General features: G+C 33.9%; 2 protein-coding genes across 4 annotated transcripts in view; one reads left to right on the top strand and one right to left on the bottom strand.

The window, feature by feature from the left end:
* Positions 1-23,272, bottom strand: part of hmw (hemingway) — a 48,515-nt gene extending 25,243 nt beyond the window's left edge. For all 3 annotated transcript variants that reach the window (XM_073961107.1, XM_073961108.1, XM_073961109.1), the window contains exons 1-4: positions 22,572-23,272; positions 21,311-22,512; positions 7,175-7,328; positions 7,027-7,110 (exon numbers count right to left, since the gene is read on the bottom strand). In XM_073961107.1, coding sequence (XP_073817208.1) covers positions 7,027-7,110; positions 7,175-7,328; positions 21,311-22,512; positions 22,572-22,754 — 1,623 coding nt within the window. In that variant the 5' untranslated portion in view covers positions 22,755-23,272. The remainder of the gene's footprint in view (positions 1-7,026; positions 7,111-7,174; positions 7,329-21,310; positions 22,513-22,571) is intronic.
* WRNexo (WRN exonuclease) lies at positions 3,911-6,888 on the top strand. The gene is made up of 6 exons (XM_073961119.1): positions 3,911-4,084; positions 4,140-4,348; positions 4,419-4,646; positions 4,705-4,846; positions 6,363-6,464; positions 6,525-6,888. The coding sequence occupies exons 1-6, from the start codon at positions 4,025-4,027 to the stop codon at positions 6,681-6,683; spliced, it is 900 nt and encodes a 299-aa protein (XP_073817220.1). The 5' UTR covers positions 3,911-4,024; the 3' UTR covers positions 6,684-6,888.
* Positions 23,273-25,742: the final 2,470 nt, after the last annotated feature.

Genomic DNA, 25,742 nt, shown 5'->3' with positions numbered 1-25,742 from the left:
CCAAAGGTCGAAAAGTCCTAAATGGTAGTGAGTTTAGTATGAGTTGGATTTGGATTTGAAGAGCTGGAATCCTGAAATTTGGAATTAAGATTGTTGTTGGAATATAGAATTGAGATATGGAGGTAGCTTTAGAAAATCGTACTAATGTGCACGAAGCACAATTTGTATTTGCGTAAACAGATTACTGTTGGAGTGCAGGATTGAGGTAGTTTTGGAAATTCGTACTTATAGAAAAGTGCTAAATGGAACTACATTGGCTATAAATTGGGTTTAGGTGAACGGATAGAGCTGAGATATGAAAGTAAATTTTGGAAATTCGTGTACGAAAAGTGCTATTTGTTACAAAATTTGGTACCTTTTGGTATTTGCTATATGGTATAGAATTTTGCACAATTTGTGATTTTGTAAAGGGTAGAACTGGAATTTTGAAATTCGGTATTAGATTAGCAATTGGTGTTTAGAGTGGAGGTAGGGAGGAGGTTTTGAAAATTCGTACTTATTTATACAAAAAGTACTAAATAGTACTATAATGGGTTTCAGAGGAACGGATAAAGCTGGAAAAGTGAATTGGGGTTAGGATATAAGTTGAATATAAGGAAGTAATTTTTGAAACGTTTACCTATGTGTACGAAAAGTTGGGTAACATGTTGGTACCAAAACCATTTTGGCGTTGTGTAAACAGTTAAAGTAATAAATTTGGTGTTGGGTGTAGGAACAAAGCTGGGATTATATAATTTGGAAATATGCTATTTGTACAAAAATACGAAATGGAAAAATATTTGTTATGAAGATCACTCTAAAATTAGAGACAAAGTTCTGAGTTTGAAAAATTGTACTGAATATTGTTCCATTGATTTGATGTTAACGCCAAGGCGTTACTAAATAATGTACTGAAATTAAGTAGTCAAACGTGAAGTATCTTTTCAAAAATGTTTTTGTTCTGACCGCTTTGGTATGTTAACTTCAAAACGTGATCCAATGCGACAATTTTGTTAACTAGAAGTTATTTACCCCCTGATAATAAAAAACCTAAATTGAAATACCTCCAAAAATTTTTCCGTTATATACGGTGGACATACCCGTGCACATTAAGTAAAATTTTTTGTAAAAAAGTTTTTCTAACCTTTCATGCCACAAATTCCGAATTTCAGTTGGAAAATGTGCCGAAGATCTTAAAAATACTCAAAATCTTCAAAATATCTCTTCTAATAAACGTGGATTGAATTGGAGATTTTTTAAATTAAACTTCTATATCCTCTGAGTATTCAAGGTCCAAATTTAAAGATAATTGGACAATATAGATTTGTTCTTCTTTTAAAATACACTAAGTCGAGAGGTACCGTTATATGGGGATATACGAAAACGTGGATATTCATGACCATTTTGAATGCCGAAAGTTTAACGGACCTATTCGGGTTCTGGGCGAAACCGCTAAAGCTAGAACCTTGCATTGCAAATGTGCGGGATTGTTGTTGTGAAGGGGTGAAATAAAGTTTAGTGTTTGTAAATTCGTACTGGGAGGGAATGCTGTGTTAGTGAAGGGTTAAAACCAGGAGTCAAATCTAAAATTTGCAATATGATACGTAGTTTTGGAAATTCGATATAAAAAATATGGTAGTTGTGTAGGGATGCGACACGGCAATTTTTTTTTTTTTTTTTTTTTTTGTAGATTCTGACTACAATCGAAAAAATATTGGTAATAAAACAGGTCTTAGTACAACAGAATCTCCAGTATTCACCATTCCCGTATTAAATATTGTTTATATATATTTTTTCCTTTCCGCATACGAAGTAGCGGGCATTTGCTAGTATAATCTAAAACTACACAAAATAACGAATCATAACAACTTAAATTTAATTTGATTGGATATTTAGGCTCGGAATGACATACGGCTGAAGATACGAGAATCCTTAAAGTGCCGACTACTGGTGCACTTACCCTACCTAATATTGCTGATACTTGTAGTTGTTATTAAAAATAAAATTCATAGGCCCGTTATTACATCTTGTCTTGTCTTTCCGGCAGGCATTTGATTTTTGTTTCTATATTTGTACGCGAATTTGAAACGATGGACAAGAAATGAAAGTGCAATGAAAGAGAATACAACATTTTCTATGACTTGAATGTATACTGGTCGTTAAACCGTTTACTTTTCATTCATATTTTGTAGTTTTTCTAAAAATGTTTGGGGTTTTGATAAATTTTATATTTTTTTCATTTCATTTATTCATTTCATTTGCTCTGTTCCAGAACCTGCAAGAAGCTACTACTTTTTACTACGATAACATTTTTTCCTTTATGTTATCGGAAAAAATAGTAAAAATTAGTAGATTTTTGCAGTACTGGAACAGACCAATTTATTCATTTATTAAGGCCTGCGTACATAAGCTGCCTCGCCTGGTTGCCTTGCTTTCCTACTTCATTTCTGACATAATAAAAATAAAAGAATAAAGAAGGCCGAGCAAATTTCGGGCTGGGTTGCCCTTTTCTTTTTTATTCTTTTATCAGAAGCAAGCAAGGTAAGCAGGCGAGGCAGCTTATGTACGCAGGCCTTTAGTAATACATAATAATTTATTTCCATAAATTCTTTCATTTGTTAGAGATGGGACATATTTTATCGTCGTTCTGAGAGTAATTTAAATTGAACAATGTACAAAAATCGTTCTTCGTTCTCAAAATTTTGTATGGGAAATTAAATAATTATATCCATGGTATAAGTAAACCATGATTATATCGTAATTTGGGGTCGAACAACGAATAGAGAGCGAATTACCGTCAGTCTGAACAAGGCATAACACACTAATTTCAACAATAATAACCAAAACAAACAATTAACATGTAATGCAAGGAGTCAAACAAATGTTTTCAAAATGTAATAGAGGTTCCAAAATACCCTATATTACAAAAAATATTACATTTGGAGATTAATGTTCCATATGAATGTGTAGGGTGCAGGTTTCGGCAATTTTCCAAAATGCTAACTACGACATTTCGGTTTGAGACATATAGGACACTGTTTACATGTAATATGAACTGATACCCCCTTGGTCCATAATTTAACCGACTTAGTAGCGATATTCTATACCTAATTTTGCTGATACTTGTATTTGTTACTCAAAGAAAAACAAAGATTTTAAATGTCAAAATTCATAAACAGAATTTTTTGAGGCGAATTTCTTTTTTGTCAATTCAGGTAGATACATACAAAACATATTCCGAGAAAAAGTTGAAAACAATTTATTTTTGTTTGGCGAAACAGAAAATACCAGCTGATCGAACTTGAACTGCTAAAATAAGCTATTGTAAATTAAATTCTCATTCAAAACACAACAAATGTTGACATTTTACGGGTACAACATTAAGTTTATTTATTTTTTTCCAAATACATCTACCTGTTTCTGTACGGTTTGACATTTCTATACCTCACAGCGAATTTAAATGACAAATATGAATTTTGACAGCTCAAATCGAAATCTTCTGATTTTGCTAGGGGACCTGTAAATGGACCATGAGTTGTTATTAAAAATAAAATTCATAAAATGTCATGATTTTTAAGTATTTACCTTCATTCCCTTTTGAAAACATTTGTTTGACACCTTGTATTTCATGTTAATTATTAGCTTTATTGTTATTGTTTAACTACGTGGGTTAATTTTTTATTTATACATTCAATCTGGTCTTATATATGTCGACCAACTGATTGTGCAAAGAACCCGATATTTTTCATTAATAAATCCATGTGTGAAAACAATTACTTGACAAACTGCACATACTTTCAGTGTAGATGAGCGACTCAACTATTTTCATTTATTGGATGTAATGTAAACACGACCGAGTAGCAAAAAAGATAGTTGGTAACGCGTTGCCACAAAATATTTTGGCGCGCTTAAAATAAAAACACAGGCCTACGACTTGTAAACAAAACACACTTTTAACTCATTCCTTCGTTGTTGTTGAACATTAAAGGTTATAGCTTATTATTTGTTAAAGTTAATTTGTATAATAATTTAAATTTACGCAAAAATGCCGCCACGTAAACGTAATTTACAAACTGCAATAAAATCGAAAGATGAAGACACAAAGGTAAGAAATCATTAACAGGAACCAAACAATAGATATCATTTGTTTGTTTTCTTAGACCACACAAGATAAGGAGAATGAAGAAGAAAATCCACCAAAGAGACGCAGCACTAGAACTACACGAAATACCCGATCCATGGCTGAGGAGGGAGCAACGGCATCACCCGAAAAAGAGGAAAAAAAGCCATTGTCATTTATTAAATATCGCGGGGCGATAAAATATTTAACAGATGGAAATGAAATTGCTGAAGCTTCAGATGGCTTGATGTAAGTACAGTTTCTTGTGAGAAAACTTGGTTTTAATATCCACGAGCTGAAATATGTTTTCAAATTTTAGACAATTTGTGGAAAAACAACCTGGTGATGATTTGGTGCCCATTGCCTTCGATATGGAATGGCCATTTTCATTTAAAACTGGTCCAGGCAAATCGGCGGTGATACAAATTTGTGCCGATGAAAAGTGTTGTTATATATTTCAATTAACGAATCTCAAGAAATTGCCGGCTGCTCTTGTTGCTCTACTAAAACACAAGCGAGTACGATTGCATGGTGTTAATATTAAGAAGTAAGTTTAATTTTTGTAAATGGCAGGATTTTCTAAATGACATCTTTGTATTATTTAGTGATTTCCGAAAATTGGGTAGAGATTTTCCTGAAATTAAAGCAGACGATTTAATCGTAAACGGCTTGGATTTGGGTGTATGGTGCAATGTAGTGTGTGAAACTGGTGGACGCTGGAGTTTGGATCGTTTGGCGAATTACGTGGTAAGAAAGCATATTTTGTAGATGAAATAGCTGTTTTTGTTGCCTAGGGTTGAGATAGCTTTAACGTCTCAGATAAAACAAAATTCCTTGTTAAAATTACGTGTGTCTAAATATTGAATAACGAGACAGAACTGTTAACTGTGTCAATCCTTGTCCGTTAGACTCGCTTTTGCACAGCCTGCTGGCGACTATCTTCTGAAGCAATGGGTTGTGGATGGACTTTGAGATCTGTATTTACCTCACTATCCAGATCATGTTGTTGTAGCAGCATAGAAACCTACTTTGAAGCATAGGCTAGATGCTGGTTTCATAGCCGCTGGCCGAAACACTATGGTTTCGGGTCAATCCAGTACAAAGTTATCCGCTGCCGTGGGATTGATCTCCAGATAGTGAAGATCTCTCCCGACGCACTTGGCTGGGGGAGGGAAGCCTGTTGTGTTGATGTACCGGCAAAATCTTCGTTTCGCCATGCAGATGGTCCACTGGTGTCATCAGAAGGCACACTGCTGCAGTCTTCAGGGCCAGCAATCTGGCAGGTTTGAATATTCTTCCACTGCGTCGCGCTAACATTTGCATACATAACCAAAGACCGCCATATTTCTTGATAAGAGGTCAACAAGGTTTATTTGTGAGCACCCCAAACCCTGCCGGACAGCGGCATGAGAACCTTGATCCTACTTCAGATCTTGTCGCAAATAGCTGTGACTTGCGGAAAAGACTTTAATATGCTGTCGAACGTTACACCCAAAATTATTTTGTATCTCTTTTAGTTGTATTTCATCCTTACTGTTATTAATTCAAAATTTCTAAAATGCCGGGGAAAGTAAAATTAAGGGGTCGATTATGGATAGCAACTCAACATTAGTTGCGTTGCCAGAATAGAAAATCATGCGATTTTTGTCAAATTCAATCAATATGTGTTTTAAACCTTCAGCTATTAATTTTTTTCCAAAAAAGTATAAATGTTAATGCGAAAATAAAAAATTCTATTACTAAATTTGCTATGGGCCACGCAACTGGAGTTGGGTTGCTATCCATAATCGACCCCTTAAATCGTTCTTGGCAACTATACAAGCTCTTCCGTGCCTCCTCATGAAATTAAATCATCGGGAATGTTTTAATATCAGAAATTGATCAAATCCCTGCTTCAATCTACGCGGTTTGAACTTCATGTTTCTGAATTATTTATCTGGTTCAAATTTTACACATCGTAAGATTTCTGATTTATATCAGTCCAACCCTTCTTCCTAACAAAAGTTCAAACATTTTTGCATAACTGTAGTTTAAGACCACTTCTCGAATCATGATTAACACGCTATAGTTCTTTTTATTGGGGAACGCCATACATTTCCAGTTTTTATTATTCCTCTGATAACTCACGCACAAACGTTCAAAATTGTTGACCTTGACCTTAAGCTGGCCATAGGTTAAAGTGAAGTCGCGGATAGATTTGAGATGTATATCATTATTAATTTCATTAAAACAAATTAAAAATGTTCCACCTCTCAAATTACAGGTTCAAAAAGCCATTGATAAAAACAAAAAAGTTCGTATGAGCAAATGGCATGTTATTCCCTTGGATGAGGATCAATTGATGTATGCTGCCATAGATGTCTATGTAAGTTTATAGAATATAAATTATTTCTTTTAGAAATTATTTATTAATACTATATTTCAGATTGGTCAACTAATTTATCGTGAACTGGAGAGGCGAGCCAAACTTAAAGAAGAGAACGAAGCAAAATTCATTGAGAAAAATGGTGAGGCAGCCTTTAAAGCTGTCAAAGCATTAGGGGAAAATTTCCTCAACGAAAAGGCTGAAGAAGCTGCAATCTAATTCAATAAATAAATCTATTTACATAATGTTAACAGGTTTCTAGTAATAAGCACAAATATTCCGGTCTATATTATTGTATTCCACAGCGTTTTATTATGATTATATTTAATATTTGTATGTTTATATTTAAGATAAATCTAAATATGTATCCTAATATCATAAAGTTTGGACAAAAAATAAAATATTTATTATAATTAAGTAAGTACATATGTACATATACCAAGTTATCAAATATATATGTTTTATAGGAATTTTTATACCACAATTTGTGAAAACAAGGAAAATTTTATGTTATCAAAGGTCTTCGCCTAAGAGCAATTGCTTCAAGTTTTCGTTTTAATACCTGATTATCCAAATCTATTTGCCTCTGTTGTTTTTTACGATTGACAGCCGATGTTGTAAGACGTATATTTGTCTGTGAATTTGTCTGAAAAAATATATATAGAAATTTTTTAATATTTTTAAAAACATTTCACATATTTTTAATTTACCTTAGATGTTTGCCCCTTGTTGTGCTGTGCACTTTTTGCAACATATGTGGGTTTTTGTGTGAGAATTTTCCGCAATAAAATTTGATTGTGTCGTTCGATTTCTCGCATACGTTCATTTGAGAAACTCATGCTTTTTCGAGGATGTGGTTTGACTCTGGAAAAGGTTATACAATTTTTAATGGGATGACAAACACAGCCGTTATAATGAATACTAGAAAATAATTCCCAACCTCTGGACTAATAAATTATTATATTAGGCGACATTCGAAAATATAAATCAGAGAATTTTGGACATTAAATTCATTTAAAAACTATGTGCCTGACTTCCGTATCGTCAGTTGCTTGGCAAATGGCTGCAAATGCATGAAGTATTATGTTTCTTAACGCCGTTGTACTAAACAACTGCGAAGCTACGTGTTTCAAAACGTCAACGCAGTTAAAAAGAAACCATGTATCATTTTTATTTCTGATGCATTTAGCTGCATTTTCGAGGAACAATGCATGAGTGTGCAACTGTAATATATTGACGCAGTTTAAACGACACAAAGCAACTGACGATAGGGATGTCAGCTATGGCAACAAATTTTATAGTGAATAAAATAAATATTCTCTAAAGAACCGAAATTTCGATTTCCTGTATTCTTCAATTTACGTTGGTAATCTGCAAAGCTAATTTGAAGAAGTTGAGATTTCTTCACATAGTTTATGTGGATACATTAATAAGGGAAATAAATGTACTATTTGTATTCCCTTAGCTATGGTATATATATACACGTTGATGCATCCGATATGTACCACATCGAAATAATGTTTTTTGACCCCAAGTGTATTTGGAATAAATCCGTTTTGGACAATTAGGAGTCGAGTTGAGTTTCTATCCATAATCGACCCCTAAAAATTCCGTGCGGAATTTGTTCCCTTTCCTCAATTTCCATTTTTATGTCCGAAATAAGGAATATTTTCGACGATTCGTGATTCCAGTATTTTTCAAGATTTTAAAATACTGATTTTAAAAGAATTTTACTTTTTAAAATTATTTTCCGTACGGAAAATTCCAAAAGAAGTATTCATGATTGTCCTGAATTTTTGGAAAAAAGAATTTTTGTTGTGTAGCCGGTATTTCATCTGGTTTCAATTCACACAGGCTGAATATATTTTATGCATACTATGGGGATCAGGAGCAAACATTAATCTGGGTCGCTATCCCAAGTAGAGATGATTGGAAACGAAGTAACGCTCCTCTCATCTTCAATACAGACGCCTCCAAGATTAAAGGTAACGCTGCTGGAGAACTTATAAAGCTTCCAAGCTGAGGTCGTCTGCGATCATTAGGGCAGCAGAATTTATAAGAAGATAATACGGTGTTAAGTTCAACCGGGCCGAACTTTTTATGAAATAAATAATTAGTTTCCTTTAGTTTATGGAAGTACTAAGTTCCTTCGCCACTGTGCCCTACCAAAACATTACCCTGTATTAAACATTTTGCGAATAACTTTTTTGTATCCACATTTCGGGCGATACCGTTGCATGGGGTTATATAAAAATATCGAAAATTGGGAGGTACCTTTCTATGGTGCTATATCAAAACATGGGTCTACAGTTGCAATCCCACGGCAGCGGGTTCTTACGTACCGGATTGACCCGAAACCAAAAGTGTTTCGGCCAGCGGCTGCCAACCCAGCATTATATGCTGCTACAACAACAACAACATGGGTCTACAGTTTAAAATTTCTAGGGGAAAGTTTTGTATTCCCAATGAAAATGTGACTAAAACCTTAACAATATCGAAGATCTATGGGGCCTATATCAAAACGAGGATCTGCAGCAACAAGTTTAATGCTCCCAACAAGACTAAATACGAAATGTCAGCCATTTCAGTGTGATATGGGAGCTATATCAAAACGTTGGGAATTTCTTGGGAAAAGTTGAACGTTTCCAACGAAGACTAAGTTCGAAATTTAAGCTAATTCGGATAAAACCTAGAGATGACCGAAAATGGGGTGGTACTGTTCTTTGGAAGCTATATCAAAACGTGTCTATTTTTAATACCAAACATTCTAGGAGTAATATATACATACATATGTACCAAATAATAAAGCTCTGTCTTTAATATCTTGATTTCAACAGGCAGACGGACGGAAAGACAATGTTATTTCGACTTAAGTATAGTACACATTGACAAGCAAAACTGACAGTCATCGAGGTCTATTTCGTGAATATCAAAGCCTAATTGAAAAATTTCTTTTATATTCTCTAAATAATACCGTAAATATTGTATTTCAAACGTTTTTAGCGAAATAAAAGTTGTTATTTGCCGGAAAATTGTCCTTAAAGTACGTTGACTGTCAGTTTTGACTGTTAGTGTGTACTCCCCTTTAGAATGTTAAGAATATATATGTAAAATCATACATTTTTGAAAAAAGTGGTTTTTGATTTCTGTTATTTTTGCTATGCTGATGCTGCTTATTAGCAAAATATTTCAATATATTTTTAGATTTTTTGACGCCTTGAGAAAGTTGAATTCTGTAAAAACAATATGCAAAGAAATATTCATAACTTCTTTAATATTGGTCCAAATCGAAATCTTTTTTTGTATTTTTTTTTATTAGCTATTTAATTAAAAACAGACAAAAATTGAACAGTGGGCTTGGATGCAATTTTCGCGATTTAATATTTAAAAAAAATTAATCAACGATTGTACTCTTCGATCTTCTTGATTTTTTTTTGTATTAAACAACGATTAATTACAAACATTTTAAATCATATTTCGTAGTGGGATTCGAATAAATGCTATTTTTTGTAAACTTTTAAAATTTTTTTTTGTTAATTTACCAAAAAAAAAAAAAATAATAATAATAATAAATTTCTTTTATAGAGATTTGTTTATAAATTTATCTTAAACATCTTAAAAACTTCTTCATTTTTCCATTTTGAAAATGGTTTAGCAATTATTGTACCAGCATTAGTGGGTATTACTGAACGAATTAAGTTTTTTTGGACACGCGCACAGAGGGGAAATGTATGTTAAAAATTGATTGAAACTCCTAACAACCCAGCAAAAACACTCATTACAAATTGGCCTACTTTCTCATTATTTTAACACGGGCATGTCATAGGGAGTAAGTACTTATTTTTTTGGCACTTAAAAGTAAATAAATAAGTAGTTACGACTTGAAGTAACCAGAGAGTAACTACTTATATATCTACTTTTTAGTGGCCAAAAAATAAGTACTTACTCCCTATGACATGCCCGGGTTAAAATAATGGGAAGTAGGCCAATGTGCAATGAATATTTTTGCCTGGAAGCTCATTTGTTGTCCGATTGACGTAAAATTTGGCACACATCATGTTTACGGCATAAAGAGTAACACTACAGAAAATAATGAGAATTGGTCGAGATTTAGACGCAGCTTCCATATATGTTGGCATCAGAGTTTAGAAAAATCATACACAAAAAGCGCTATATACATTTAATAGAAGCGGAATGCATCCAAACTTAGCCGATTTCAATGTATTCCTAATTTGGTCCAAATCGGTTCAGATTTATTTGTGGTCCCAACATATATTTTTTATTTCAAATTTTGTTCAAGCAGCACAAAAAATAACAAAATACCTTAGATCACGATTATCTATATATCTATATATATATAAAATTCTCCTGTCACGGTGTTCGGCTTTGAACTCCTCCGAAACGGCTGGACCGAATTTGATGAAATTTTGTATGTGGAGTTTGTAGGTCTGAGAATAGGTTTTTAACTACTTTTTATAGTGGTCAGTGGAGTGACCAGGGTACCTCCCCCACAAAATTTTTTAAGAAATCGTGAAATGAAAGTTATTTTCGAACGTTTTGTTTTAAAAACGTTTGCAATAATATGATTTTTACTGTCTTGATCTTGAATGGTCATCTCGGAAATGGAATATCGCGGTCAACCCAATTTTTCAAAAATATATAATTACACTGGTCAACAGGACTTTTGTTTCAACCAAATTGCAGTTGTTTCTAGATGAAATCGGCGAGTTATTTTCAAATCCGGTCCCGGTTTTTCTCCATCAGCTCTTGTTTTTGAGATATAGCTCAAAATCGGTTTTTACGAGTTTAACCCAGACTTTCGTTATTTTCGGATACAAACAAATATTTTTTGTGGGGTTTTCGGCATTAATATATTAAGGAGATGTTGTACGCTCGATACAAATCGTTTTTGAAATAGTTCTGGTGAATATATATCAAAAAAATATAGAAAATATACGACGGACCTTGTAAAAATTGCATATTTTGAGTACTTTAAGCTGTAATTACGTCATCGGGAGAAGTCATAGGATCTTCATATGGTACTCCGGATATGCTTAAGGTGTCTACTATATAATCCAGTATTCAAATGTATAATATAAAGTTCATAGCCTCCATGATTCGGCCATAACCTAAAAATCGCCATGAAGACTGCTAAAGGGAAATCATTTACCAGTGATAGCATTACCACATAAGCCATTTACTTTTCAATGGCAGTCTTCATGATGATTTTTAGGTTATGGCCGAATCATGGGCGGTATGAACTTTATATTATATATTTGAATACTGGACTATATAGTAAACACCCTAAGCATATCCGCATTGCCATATGAAGATCCTATGACTTCCCCCGATGACGCAATTACAGCTTAAAGTACTCAAAATATGCAATTTTTACAAGGTCCGTCGTATATTTTCTATATTTTTTGATATATACTCACCATAACTATATCAAAAACGATTTGTATCGAGCGTACAACATCTCCTTAATATATTAATGTCGAAAAACCCACAAAAAATATTTGTTTGTATCCGAAAATAACGAAAGTCTGGGTTAAACTCGTAAAAACCGATTTTGAGCTATATCTCAAAAACAAGAGCTGATGGAGAAAAACCGGCACCGGATTTGAAAATAACTCGGCGATTTCATCTTGAAACAACTGCAACTTCGTCTGAAACATTCAACTTTTTCAATTTTGTTGAGCAGTGTTATAGATAATATCCTTAATTTTAGTAAGCGTGACTACAAAAACGCTTTTAACCCGGGCTCCAATAGGTGGGAAAGCGCGATCAATCCCACATTGATCCGCCAACAATGCGGTTCGAAAATCTAGAGGGATCAATATTTAACTGATAAATTGTAAATAGATTACAAAGGCTTACACGGAAATCCAAAACGACGGGCCAGCAACGTGGAACCGGGTCAGCTAGTATTTGATAAAATGTATAAAATGTAAATTTTGAATCCATGGTTCACCCTTTAATAATTCGCGAACTGTTAACATATTCTATATAGTATGACTAAAATTTTTTAAAATGAAGTGTTTTAGGAGGAATCCCATAATGACGACCATATACGTTGAAGCTGTGTTGACATCGAAATAGAAGAATGGGTTAAAACCAACAAGTTTGTTTGTTCCCTTCCGATTTCTGGCTTAACCGTACATTTTATAGACCTATGTCCAAAGAAAGACTCAGAGAGTACTCCAAGGGCAACATGGTACAGCATCCTAGCAATTGGAGTAGAGGCCAAAATTTGATTCGTGAATTTTCTTAAAGAAAACCTTTTATTGCGTGTAAAATTTATAAGTCTCATTCAATTTCCTTTGAAGCCCTGCGAATTTAGTTACTTTAGTGAAAGTATGAAAATGTGCAAAAAAAAATATATTTTGTCAATTCCTCGAACTAAACCGCGATTTTCCTTGAAAATGTTTAAGTATATGGAATCCCTTGTGCATGTCATAAATTACCGAGATACGAGAATAATATGGGTCATTTACCAAAAATAGGATACCCACTTTTATTTTTTTGCAATGTGTAATGGAGCTGACGGCACACCTTGACCGCTGAGTGAAACATCAAAAAATGCATAAATATTGAAAGAGATTGATTCGCTGTATCCAAAAGTGGATGCGCATCGACTGCTTTTAACTGTTTTGCGAATAAAATGCTTTTTAATTTTCATATTTTTTGAATTATTGCAAGTGGAATATTACTCTCAATTTCCTATCATTATAAGTTATCACACTAAGCAACCAAGTTTTTTTATGGTAAATATGTCAGAGAACAAATAAAATAAGAAGTCCTGGTGAACGCTGAAACCAAATTTTCATATTTTGAAGCTTAGTTGAGAAAAATAGATTTTTTCTTTTTTTTATGGTCGGGAAACGACGGGGAAATAGGCTTTTTCAATATTGAAATTTTAGTTATCTTAAAAAATATCATAAAAAATATGCATGAAAGAGGATATGTATAAACATTATTAAAAAATAGAGATAAAAAACAATCTGAAAACTTTAAAAGTCTACCTTTTTTGGAGACTGTACAAAACAATCAATTTTGAAAAAGATACGTTTTCGCGAAAATAATATCCCTTTAATGTTCACCTAATTTCTTTGTATTCGAACATGTACTTTTTGTTTTCAGTATGGCTGAGTTCAATCGACTGCTGCATTGGATTGGTTAATCTTACAAATTTGCGGATGGTTATAGCAAATGTAGAAAAGAGTCAGGTTGCTGATTATCAGATTATTCGGATTGATGATTATCAATTTAGTTAGTTTATTGTCCGACTGCAACAACAATTGGTAAACCATTTTCAAAATCTAAAAATGAAGAAAGCTTCTATTTGAAATTCACAAATGATAATTTGCAATATGGGATGTAAAATAGGAGCTCCAAATTGTCTAGCAACAACAACATCTAATATGCCTGAGGATGTTAACCTAACAGTTAACGAAACGATCGTCGCATAGGGGTTGATGTGTAGGACATCGCTAGATATCAATTTTTCAATGTAATTCTCTTTAGACCATATAGCTCGATTAATTAAATTAATTAAAAAATGAAGTTTTAAAGATATTTAAGATAAATACCTAAATAAAATAATAAAACAAATGTTAAAAAATTCATTTTTTATTTTTTTGTAAAATAAAAAATGTTTCACACTGATAAAAAGGAAATATTTTGTTGACAATTAAAAACATGATTTTAAATATTAAATCGCGAAAATTGCACTTAAGCCCACTTCGCAATTTTTTCTTCAATTTTTTATAATGCCATGTTCATACCAGCTTTTGAATCACGTGGTTCGCTCTCAAAATTATGTACACGAATTAACCCGTTCATACGACATGGTATACAATTCATAGCAACATGATTCATATTTTCATACTTTTTATTTGTTGAATTTAATAAAAGTTTCAGCCAAAAGACGAGTAAAATAAATTGATATAAACTGAAAAAATAGTTGACCTTCCTTTAGATATCTATTTAATAATATTATTTAATAATATTATTTTCATTCATCTTTTCTAATTTTTCTCACAATTTGGTTGTTTTAAGCATATTTTTTAATTTTTCTATTTTCAAAATTATCGAGAGAGAGACCTGCCAAAATAACTTTTGGTATTCAGACTTTCTGGCAGGCATTTTTTTTGTTTCTAAATTTGTACGCGAATTTAAGACGATGGACAAGAAAATCAGCTGTAGTAAAAGAGAAGAGAAAATTTGCTATGATTTGAATTTATACTAGTCGTTAAACCGTCTACTTTTCATTCACGTTTTGCAGTTTTTCTAAAAATATTTGGGTTTTTAATACATTTTTAAATTTTATATTGTTTTCTGTCATAATTAATTTTTTTCGATAAATTCTGTCATTTGTTAGAGATGGGACATATTTTATCGTCGTTCTGAGAGTAATTTAAATTGAACAATGTACAAAAATCGTTGTTCGTTCTCAAAGTTTTGTATGGGAAATGAAGTAATTATATCGTAATTTGGGGTCGAACAACGAATAGAGAGCGAATTACCGTCAGTCTGAACAAGGCATAAGATAGCTGATAAAAAAAAAACAAAAAAAAAATACAAAAGAAGATTTTTTCTATTTGGACCAATGTTTAAGAAGTTGTGAGCATTTCGTTGCCTAAAGTTTTTTTTTTACAGAATTCCTCTTTCTCAAGGCGCGAAATATCTGGAACCGTTAGCAAAAAAAAAAAAAAAACTGAAAATATACTGAAATGTTTATCTGTTGAGCAGCATCAGCACAGCAAAAGAACGGGAATCAAAAACCACTTTTTGCAAAAGAGTCCGATTTCACTCAGAAATCCCCGTATACTTTGTAGGGTCTTCGATTGTTACAAACAAGCATAATTATATGCTCCATATTATGTCGGAGGATATAAATAGTGTGTACGCTGAGATCTTTGAACCAGTGAGAAGCGGCTCTTGAAGCATTCATATCCTTTAGCATCGAATCTGAGGCCATCCTTGAGTGCACAACAGCATTGAATTGAGACAGGTATGGGCGGATCGAACACTGGTTATACAATTGATATCATTTTCCCCAAATGTTTTGGTCTGTTTGGACGTATGAAATTGTTGACAAAATGTCGAGATTTCTAGGTATTTATCTTAACGAATGTGGACCTCCCGGACAATAAATTTGATTTGGATTAAAACGAAAAAGTGTTGAACTTTTGCGGAGTACCTTAAATAATGGACCAATATTGACCACTTTGCAAGAGGATCTTGTTTCGGGAATCATTCCCTTCTTATCCCACCGCAAATTTAGTTGGTCACCTTAGGATGTAGGGCTATTGGATTATTGGAAACATGGAGCTTAGCATGGAGCAAACAAAAATAAAAAAGAACTTAATGTCAATGTATGTGTGAATATTTATCAAAACGATTTTGATTTTGGAAATGAAACCCTTTCAATCCAATGAATTTTGTTTATTTTCAAAGTAATCAACAAACAATTTTTGAAAATAACAAATATCACGGTGTTCTTGAATCAAATTTAAATGGAAGGTGCTTACACCTCGGAAGTTTTTGCGGATTCTGAAACTACAATGTTCATAGATGGGAAAAATCAAAAAACGAAAAAAGTCGCCGGAGCGCTTTTTAAATAAATCGCGATTCAAGATGGAATTTTTAAGGGTTGTTTAGGTTTTAACGATTTTGCTTGAAAACCGCAAATCCTATATAAATCGGACTAAGACAGATGTTGTAGCTATGCAAATTCTTTACAAGATTGACCTTTATGGCATTTTCTTAGGTTTTACTGTTATTGAGATATATAAGTTCAAATTGGGACAATGTATTGACTGTATCGCCTCCTTATAAAACAATGTAATGACGGCAAATTCTCATATTAAATTTATATATGTATGTCAAAAATGGTACAGCATAGGAAAAAATTACAAAAGCCAATTTTGTAGAGAATTTTCTCTGCTACAATATTTTCTTTATTCCCATTTTGATAGGATTTGCAGTTTTCCAGCTAAATCCTGAAGACTTCAGAAAAAATTTGGAAAGTATGATCTGAACCTCTATATCTCAAAAATAGCACTGTGCAACATTTTTGAGCCAATCGCGTGCAAACAACTTCTGTCCAGAATTTTATGAAAGTAGAGGACCAATAGGCAAAAACCATATTTGGGTTTTGTTTTCTTAGATCGGGTTCTGTTTTTATGGCCTCATCTAAACATGGTTAAAAATCGAATTTTTAAAATAAATCGGGGCTGTATCTCTGAAACCAATACGAATCTTGTTTTGACATCTGCAGCAAACTTGTAGAAATGAGCAAGAAGAAAATATTTGGAGGAATAGTGAACTCGAAAAACTGCATTTATTGCCTCAAATTTTATAATATATGTAAAAATTCTATAATTTGTGTATATTTCGCAGCGTATCTCCCAATATGTTAAATTCTTCTTAATGTTACCTTTTGGGAAAATATTCTCTGGAATGTAATACACAACTCTTCAGAATATTATATTGTTGTAAAATGCCTCTATCGCCTTGTTTATAGCAAATTTTTCAACAACAATTTGTTAAATATTTCAATAATTCATTGAAATCCCCAACATGAGAATAAACAGTCTGTGTGAACATTGCTTGAAATAAGTTTTGTAAAAGGTATGTTATGAAATACCCCTTAAACAACGTGAAATAACAATTTTAGAGTTTCAGAATGTTCTGAAGAATTGATGGTCACATTATTTGGAAAATCTTTAGAATGGTCACTTGTCTCAACTTCCAACCGTTCAGTTGTTACTGACCAGAATTTCAGAAATTATGTAAACTTTTCTATATTTTAACGAGTTTGATGCTCTAGATGCAGTTTTTCCTAGTTCATCTGTTTCACACATAAGTTCTACTACTTTAGGGCTACAATATTGCTGAATACTACAAAGCAAAATTCTTATTAGTTTCGGAGATAAAGGTCCGATCACTGGAAAAAAGGCTCATTTTAGGTCGGTTTAGATGAGGCCATAAAATCTAAACCCGATCTAAGAACACAAAACTCAATTAAGGTTTTTGTAGTCTCAATATGTACTTTCAGAAAATTCCCATTAGAAGTTGTTTGCATTTCCAGTGTTGCACAGTGTAGTAAAACATAGGAAAATATAAATCAGCCAATCTTGTAGGAAATTTTCACTGTTACAACATTTTCTTTAGCCTCATTTCGATAGGACTTGCTGTTTCCAAGCAAAATCGCGAAAACCTATAAATTCACTCAAAGTTAGTTAAGGCGCACCATGTATAACATTGTTTTATAAGGAAGCAATAGAGTCAATGTATTGACCCAATTTGAACTTATAAAACTCAATAACGGTAAAACCTACGAAAACACTAAAAAGGTCAATCTTGTAGAGAATTTTCTTGGCTACAACATCTTCTTAAGTCCGGTTTCCAAGCAAAACCGTGAAAACCTAAACAACACTTAAAACTGCCAATTTGAATCGTGTTTTGGAGGAAAATTTATCATTTTTGGAATATGGATTGAAATGTTGCCACACACTACACCTTTTTCAGATGTAATTCGGATTACTTTTATTGTAATTCGAGAATTCTATTTGTAATTCGTAACATTTCATTTGTAATTCGAGAATTCCATTTGTAATTCGAAATATTCCATTTGTAATTCGAATTATTCCATTTGAAATTTGAATTATTCCATTTGTAATTCGAATTATTCCAGTTGTAATTCGAATTATTCCATTTGTAATCCGAATTATACCATTTGAAATTCGAATTATTCCATTTGTAATTCGAATTATTCCATTTGTAATTCGAATGATTTCATGTGCAATTTCAAATAAAATAATTCGAATTACAAATGGGATAATTTGAATTTCAAATGGAATAATTCGAATTACAAATGGAATAATTCGAATTACAAATAAAATGTTACGAATTACAAATATAATTCTCGAATTACAAATAAAATGTTACGAATTACAACTAAAATGTTTCGAATTACATCTAAAAAAGGTGTATTCAATCACACACGTATACAATAAAAAGGTAGTAAGAGGTAAATAAAGAGGTAGTATTTTTGCACTATTTTCCAATATTGTTCATATAATAATATAAAATAACATAAAATAAAACTATGTAAAAATGTAGGTAACAATCAGATCAACTACCGCTTACACAATCAAAATCATTTTCCCCAATAATTATGGATTATGTATATGTGCCTATACGAACTTTCCGACAAAAGTATATATTTGGATTAAAGCTCAAAAATGTTGCGAATGAGGATCTTATTTGGGAGTCATTTCTTTTCGATAAATAGCGCGCCCTCTAGTTATTTCAGCTGGTCACCGTATAATTTAGAGGTTTTTGACAACTTAGTCAGAAGCATGTGCTCGCCCATGAAAAATATTACATCGCTGTAAACAGGACCACAAGGAGTAGGATCGGAATAAATTGCACTTAAACACACATGAACTTTAATGGGGGAGGTACCCTAAGGAGAACACCGATATGGACCATTTTCGAAGGTAAACTACATTTGGACAAAATATTAGGAGATCCAGAGTTTGAACGAAATTGGTGCTCTGTTCAACAGATATAACGCGTACCATTTTAGCGAAAAGTTTGGAACTTTTGTTGGGATGAATGGACTGATATGGCTCATCTTTTACCTTATATTAAGTTTGGTCAAAATATTACGAAATGCAATTTTTGGACCGAATCGGATGATCCGAGAGTTATTGTGCATTCCAGCCACTACACATGGTACCATAGGGTTTGTTTACAACTTTCGGGATATTTTCTTAGGAAGTATCGACTTACTGTCGTAATGGGGATAGCAAACACAAGTGGCAACAAAAAAACCAGGGGTTTTTACAGTTCTCTGGTCATTTTCTCAGGAACTATGGACTTGCCCCCGAAAAAAAACTTGTACCGTCGTAATGGGGAAGCGAATACAAACTGCTACAACAAAACTTAAAGAGATTCGAGAGCAGCTCTTAAACTGCACTTTTCGAAAATTTTGTGTGGGAGGTACCCGAAGGAGTTGACATATATATTCCAATATTACGATTTGCACAGTATGTACAAACTCGTTTACTGCCTTCGAAAGTTATCGTGCATACCATTTTAGCGCAAAGTTTGGAACTTTTGTTAGTTGACCGTTTACGTTTATATATAACCGGATTTAACAAACCCACTGGGTTTTAAATGCAAATTCCATTACATAAACGTCAAACAAATCAACATAAAGAAGGTTAACCCTGCAAAAGGCTATAATATAAACATGGCCTAAACTAAGTTTGGACAAAATATTACGAAGGCTAAACTTTGGACCGAATCGGGTGATCCGTTCGAAAGTTACCGTGCGCTTCAGCCAGCCAGACAGACGGACGGACATTGCTCAATCGACTCCAAATTGTCTGAAACACATTTGCGTAGGAGTTTTTAGAGCTTTCTGGTCATTTTCTGAGGAAGTATGGACTTGCCCCTGAAAGAACTTGTTCCATCCTACCTAATAGTGGCAGCGAATACAAGTTGCTGCAAACAAAAAATAAGGTCTTAAAACTGCACTTTTCCGAAATTTTGGTACCTTTGGGTACCAAAGGAGTGGAGCGATATAGTCCATATTCGAAACTGTAGTGGGATTTTTGGTTACCGACAAAAATCGGTTAAATTAAAACGGAAAATTATGAATAAAAAGTTCTAATAAAAGTTGACATCACTGTTGCTATCGGTAGAACTTTGCGAGCACTTTTTATTGGTCGCTAACTTACCGAATAATATCGTTAATTACCGAAATTATAGGCATTTTAATTTTAAGGGGTTTTGTCGATAACCAAAAATGCGTTAGAAAATCCCACTACTGATCTATGTCTGGTAGAAATATTACTATGTGCGAAGTATGGACCCCAAATCGGTTACTGTCTTCGAGAGTAATCGTTCACACAGAAATATTTTGAACTTCTGTGGGATAAGTACCCGATACCGATATGGCCCATCTTCGAACTTAAAATAAGTTTGGGCAAAATATTACGACGTACGAAATTTGGTTCCAATCGGTTGATCCGTTCGAGAGTTATCGTGCGTAGCCGCCAGCCAGACGGACAGGGTCGTATCAAAGTGTATATACCTAGTAAGCTTAAAGGATGAGGGTATAAAAATCAGTCATTTGAATTGGTGCTGACAGAGATTTATACAGTTTTTGGTACATTATCTCAGGAAGTGTGGACTTGGCCGTGAAAAAAACTTGCACCGTCGTAATGTAGTGGCAGCGAATACAAGTTTTTGCACAAAAATCAAAGCGATTCGAGAGCAGGCCTTTAACTGCACTTTTCCGAAATGAATCGTATAAATTTTACGATGTGGAAAGTATGTGCGAAATCAGTTACTGACTTCGAGAATTATCGTGCGAAAGTTTTGAACTTTTGTGGTGGAGGCAACCGAAGGAATGGGCCGATATGACCTATCTTCGAACTTAAACTAAGTTGGAACAAAATATTACGATGGGGAAATTTTGGACCGAATCAATTGATCCGTTCGAGAGTTATCGTGCGCTTCAGCCAGACAGACGGACGGGCAGCGCTAAATCGACTCGAAATTGTCTGAAACGGATTTCGTCCAAAAATACTTGGGGCCTAAAACCATTATTTCGATGAAACACCTTTTGGTTGTATGAACGTGTATATATTCTCTTTAGTCTAAAGACTGAGGATTTAAAAAAAAAACTATATTCATCCTACTCGGAAACACAACCTTCTTTCCCCTCTCTATGCCTTGTCCAACAGTTGTTCAGGATGAGCAAAATAAAAGAGTAAAGTCAACCTAAAATTACAAACCAAGACTTTAAAAACAAATATTACCTGAATCTATCCGTTGTGGGGGTGGGTCGTATAAAATTGGCATGGAAAACATAGTCCTCAGAATTAAAACAGCTGGGAGTTTTGCTGGTTATTTCATATTCGAATTGTGTATCATAGTAACTCTCATCTTCATAGTCATCTTCTTCGTTATTAGCACCATCTTCGGGTAATGGAGTAGTAGTTTCGTTCTTTTCTCCATATTCCAATTCTATTTCCTTGTCACCATGCTCCATATTCGTTTCGTGATGTTCGGGACTTTGTTCTTGTGACATATCATTCTGGTTATTGGAATCGTGGGTATCATTTACTTCTTCAGTTGACTCAGGAAGGTTCTTCTCTTCTTCCTCTGTGACATCTTGCTTCGGCTGAAAATTTTGTTGTTGTGCAGCATAGGTTATATTTGTTGAACTCATGGCATCAAAAAATGCCTTAGCTATATTCTCAGGGCTTAAAATGTGATTGGGTTCAAAACTAAATGTCATTCGAATGGAATCTTGAGGAGAATATGCTTGTGGCATTTGATCTGTGTCAATGGTATCAATTTGTTCCGTTTCCTGATTTTGAGTTTGCAAACTGACCAAAGAATTGTTTACAATTTCTACGAAATCTGTTTGAATCTGTTCTGGTACTTGAGGTTTGGGTGTAAATTGTTCCATAATTTTATCAATTAATTCCGGTATGGGATCCACATTGGATTCATGGGTATTTTGGGATGTAGTTTGGAGGGGAGATTCTTCGTCATTAGAATTTATTTCATTTTCTTCATCGTGGGAACTTTCTGTATCTGAAGATTCCGATTTAGATTTCTCTGAACTTTGCAATTGGTTGCTACTGCCGCTGCTGATATTTTTCGGCGTCTTGGCAGAGTTTTGTAATAAATAACGTTTTTCCATTTCGCGTATTTTTTGAAACTCTTTTTCCTCTTCACTGTCTTCAAATGATTCCTCCTCACTCACAGAGCTGTCACTCAGTTCATCATTACTTGTTATAGGTTGAGTTTCTTGGTATTTCAGTGGTTGGCGAATTGTCAGAGACATACTTTCCTCCTCTTGAAAATTCATGGATGGCGTATTAATTTCCACCAAAGTTTGTCCCACAATTACATCATCCTCCTCATCAGATGAAGTATCGAATGGCACAGCATCTGTTTGTATGGGAGCACTGCTGATTTTGGTATAGTTGGAATTACGTCTGGAAGGGGCCTTAGGGAAAAGCAAAATATGTTTAATAAAACTTGAAACAAACTCTCACTTCAAGTTACCTGATTTGTGGTAATGGGAGATGTACGACTAGCTACAATACTCCTCTCATTATCTTCCGCATCGCTAACTTCTGATATTTCACTTTCAATTTCAGTTGCCTCTGGTACTTCTTTATCAGATTCTTGTTCGAAGGTATCATCGGCATAACGTTCCTCATCGGAAATATATGAATCGGCGCTCATTGTGCCCTCGCAGTTGAAAACAAATAAATCCTTAAAACTTTTGTTTAATCGTCAGTATTTATTCACAGAAATAATCCTCAAAACGCTTATTTAAGCTGATTTATTAAAAGTTCTCGCAACAAATAACTGCCGGAAAAAAATGTGACAAGTTTTTCACAACTTCACTTCACAATAAAAAAATAAAAATATTTATTTTCTTCCAATTCTTCACATAGAAAAATCACTGGCTAATTTATTGATTACCATGGCAACAGCACAAAGGACATATGTTGCCGATAATTTAATAACTTTGATATTTCCTACTTTCGAGAATTCTATTTCCTTTGTAGTTATTGTTCCTGCCGATGTTGTCTTCCTTCTATACGTTTGTCGCTTCGTTGATTTCATTTGATTACTGGCCAAATGGAAAACACCGTTCATTTTATTTTTTGGTGATTTTATTTATGACTTTATCCTGTCAACGTGTCCTTCTATAATAGAAGCCATGTGAATAGTCTTTGTCCTGGCAACATGCAATCAGCCATCTGTGTTGTCTTGGCGACTAATAGTTTTTATTCTATCCTGCAATGTTCCATACTTTCATATGGTTCAGTGAAAGTTGTATTTGATTTATAGGATAATAAAATATTTTCTCAGAAAAAGTTGACGAAAGTACACTATTAGTTTCAAATCATCATAATAATATGAAAACAAGTAAAAAGTTGTTAAGTTCGGCCGGGCCGAACATTTTATACCCTCCACCATAAAATAGTCTTAGTCCATATTTATATTAGGCAATTTTTCTTGCGGCAATAGTCAGTTTGATGGAGAGAGAGGTGAGGCATATGGTAACTCTTTACCTCCCAACACCCTCTCTCACCAACAACCTGACAATTGCCGCAAGGAAAATTGCCTAATGTAAATATGGACTTATTTACAATAAAACCGGTAAGGAAAGGATCATAGTCGGGCGGGGCCGACTATATGATACCCTACACCACTGTGAATATGTAAAATATATGATATATATATCAATTTGAACTGATTTCTATATAATATGGTACACTTATTACTAGAGAAAATTCCGTCACACATTCCAAATATTATCAAAATTGGACAGATCGGGCGAAAATATGAGCATATTCAAATCTATATTCAAATCTGAACCGATTTCGATATAAGTTGGTACACTTATTTCTAGACCAAATTCAGTCACACAGTCCAAATTTCATCAAAATTGGACGTAAATAGCGTGTTTGGTGCAGCAAATACGTCAAATCGGCCGAAAATATATATGAGAGCTATATCCAAATCTGAACCGATTTCGATATAATTTGGTACATTTATTTAGAGACCTAATTCCGTCATAATTTCCAAATTTTATCAATATTGAACAGATATAGCGTGTTTGGTGCATCAAATACCTCAAATCGGGTGAACATATATATGGGAGCTATATCCAAATCTGAACCGATTTCGATGTAGTTTGGCACATTTATTTTTAGACCGAATTCAGTCACACATGCAAAATTTCATCAAAATCGGACGTGTTTGGTGCAGCAAATACGCCAAATCGGCCGAAAATATATATGGGAGCTATATCCAAATCTGAATCGATTTCAATGTAGTTTGGCACATTTATTTTAAGACCGAATTAAGTTACAAATTCAAAATTTCATAAAAATCGGACGTGTTTGGTGCAGCAAATACGCCAAATCGGCCGAAAATATATATGAGAGCTATATCCAAATCTGAACCGATTTCGATGTAGTTTGGCACATTTATTTTTAGACCGAATTCAGTCACACATGCCAAATTTCATCAAAATCGGACGTATATAGCGTGTTTGGTGCAGCAAATACGTCAAATCGGCCGAAAATATATATGGGAGCTATATCCAAATCTGAACCGATTTCGATATAATTTGGTACATTTATTTAGAGACCTAATTCCGTCATAAATTCCAAATTTTATCAAAATTGAACAGATATAGCGTGTTTGGTGCATCAAATACCTCAAATCGGACGAACATATATATGGGAGCTATATCCAAATCTGAACCGATTTTGACCAAAAGCAATAGCGTTCTTCCGACGGCTAAATAAATGATCTTGCCCAATTATCAGCCAAATCGGACAACAAATGTGACCTGTACGTTGCGAACGGACGGACGGACGGACATGCATAAATCGACTCAGAAAGTGATTATATGCATTTCCCTAGAAGGAACTATGGGTCCCCAGCGAAAAGTTTGCCTCCAAAGAGGCAGTTAAATGATATGTACAAGTGATTTGGAAGTGCATCAAATTATGCATTTTCACTCATGATTTTTACAAGGGAGTGACCCCGGAAAGAGGCACTCCATTGCACCGCATTTTAACTGACCCTTTGGCATTGCATTTTAACTGAACCTTTGGCACTGCATTTTAACTGACCCTTTGGGGTAGAATAGGAGGCAGTCCAGAGCACGTGTTTTGAATAACAAAATCAAATGCATTTATTATTTGTGTAAAACAAACATATTAATAACTTTATTACGTAAATTAACACAAATGATGAAAATTCTCTATTGACTTCAATCGCAAACATGTGTGTTTCCTCCGCTCTTCATTTAATCCAAGCTTAAGTGCTTTTGCTTAAGTGCTTTTGCTTTTGATATTGTCTTCCCATCACTAGTTAAGATTTCGACATGTACTCCAACAGCACTCCATTGGGAAATTTTCTTCTCGTGAGTTACCGGAAAAATGTTCACAAATTAAATATTATTTAGTTTGTATTAACAAATGTTTGGAAATGTTAACACGATTATCTCTTTTTGGAAATGTATTCCGCAGCCTATAGAGATGTACAAACTGATTTATGTACATGTAGGGATCTCTAACAACTGCTAATAAAATGTAGTGAATGGAGTGCCTTTTTCACGACTCCGTTTGCACTGCATCCGGATGCTGTTAAATTGTGAGGAATTGGAGTGCCTTTTTCACGACTCCGTTGAACTGCCTCCGGATG

The sequence above is a fragment of the Musca autumnalis genome, unplaced genomic scaffold, assembly GCF_047663935.1.
Source record: "Musca autumnalis isolate F117 unplaced genomic scaffold, ASM4766393v1 scaffold_1, whole genome shotgun sequence".
Lineage (NCBI taxonomy): Eukaryota > Metazoa > Arthropoda > Insecta > Diptera > Muscidae > Musca > Musca autumnalis.
The sequence above is the reverse complement of the archived record's forward strand: the minus strand, read 5'-3'. Positions and strand labels throughout refer to the sequence as shown.

What these genes read in the sequence shown, in the direction of transcription:
- WRNexo (XM_073961119.1), top strand. Translation starts at nt 4,025, where the DNA reads ATGCCGCCACGTAAACGTAATTTACAAACTGCAATAAAATCGAAAGAT. An exon ending in GAAGCTTCAGATGGCTTGAT is followed by an intron (nt 4,349 to 4,418) that starts GTAAGTACAGTT and finishes TTCAAATTTTAG; the next exon opens with ACAATTTGTGGAAAAACAAC. An exon ending in ATGCTGCCATAGATGTCTAT is followed by an intron (nt 6,465 to 6,524) that starts GTAAGTTTATAG and finishes ACTATATTTCAG; the next exon opens with ATTGGTCAACTAATTTATCG.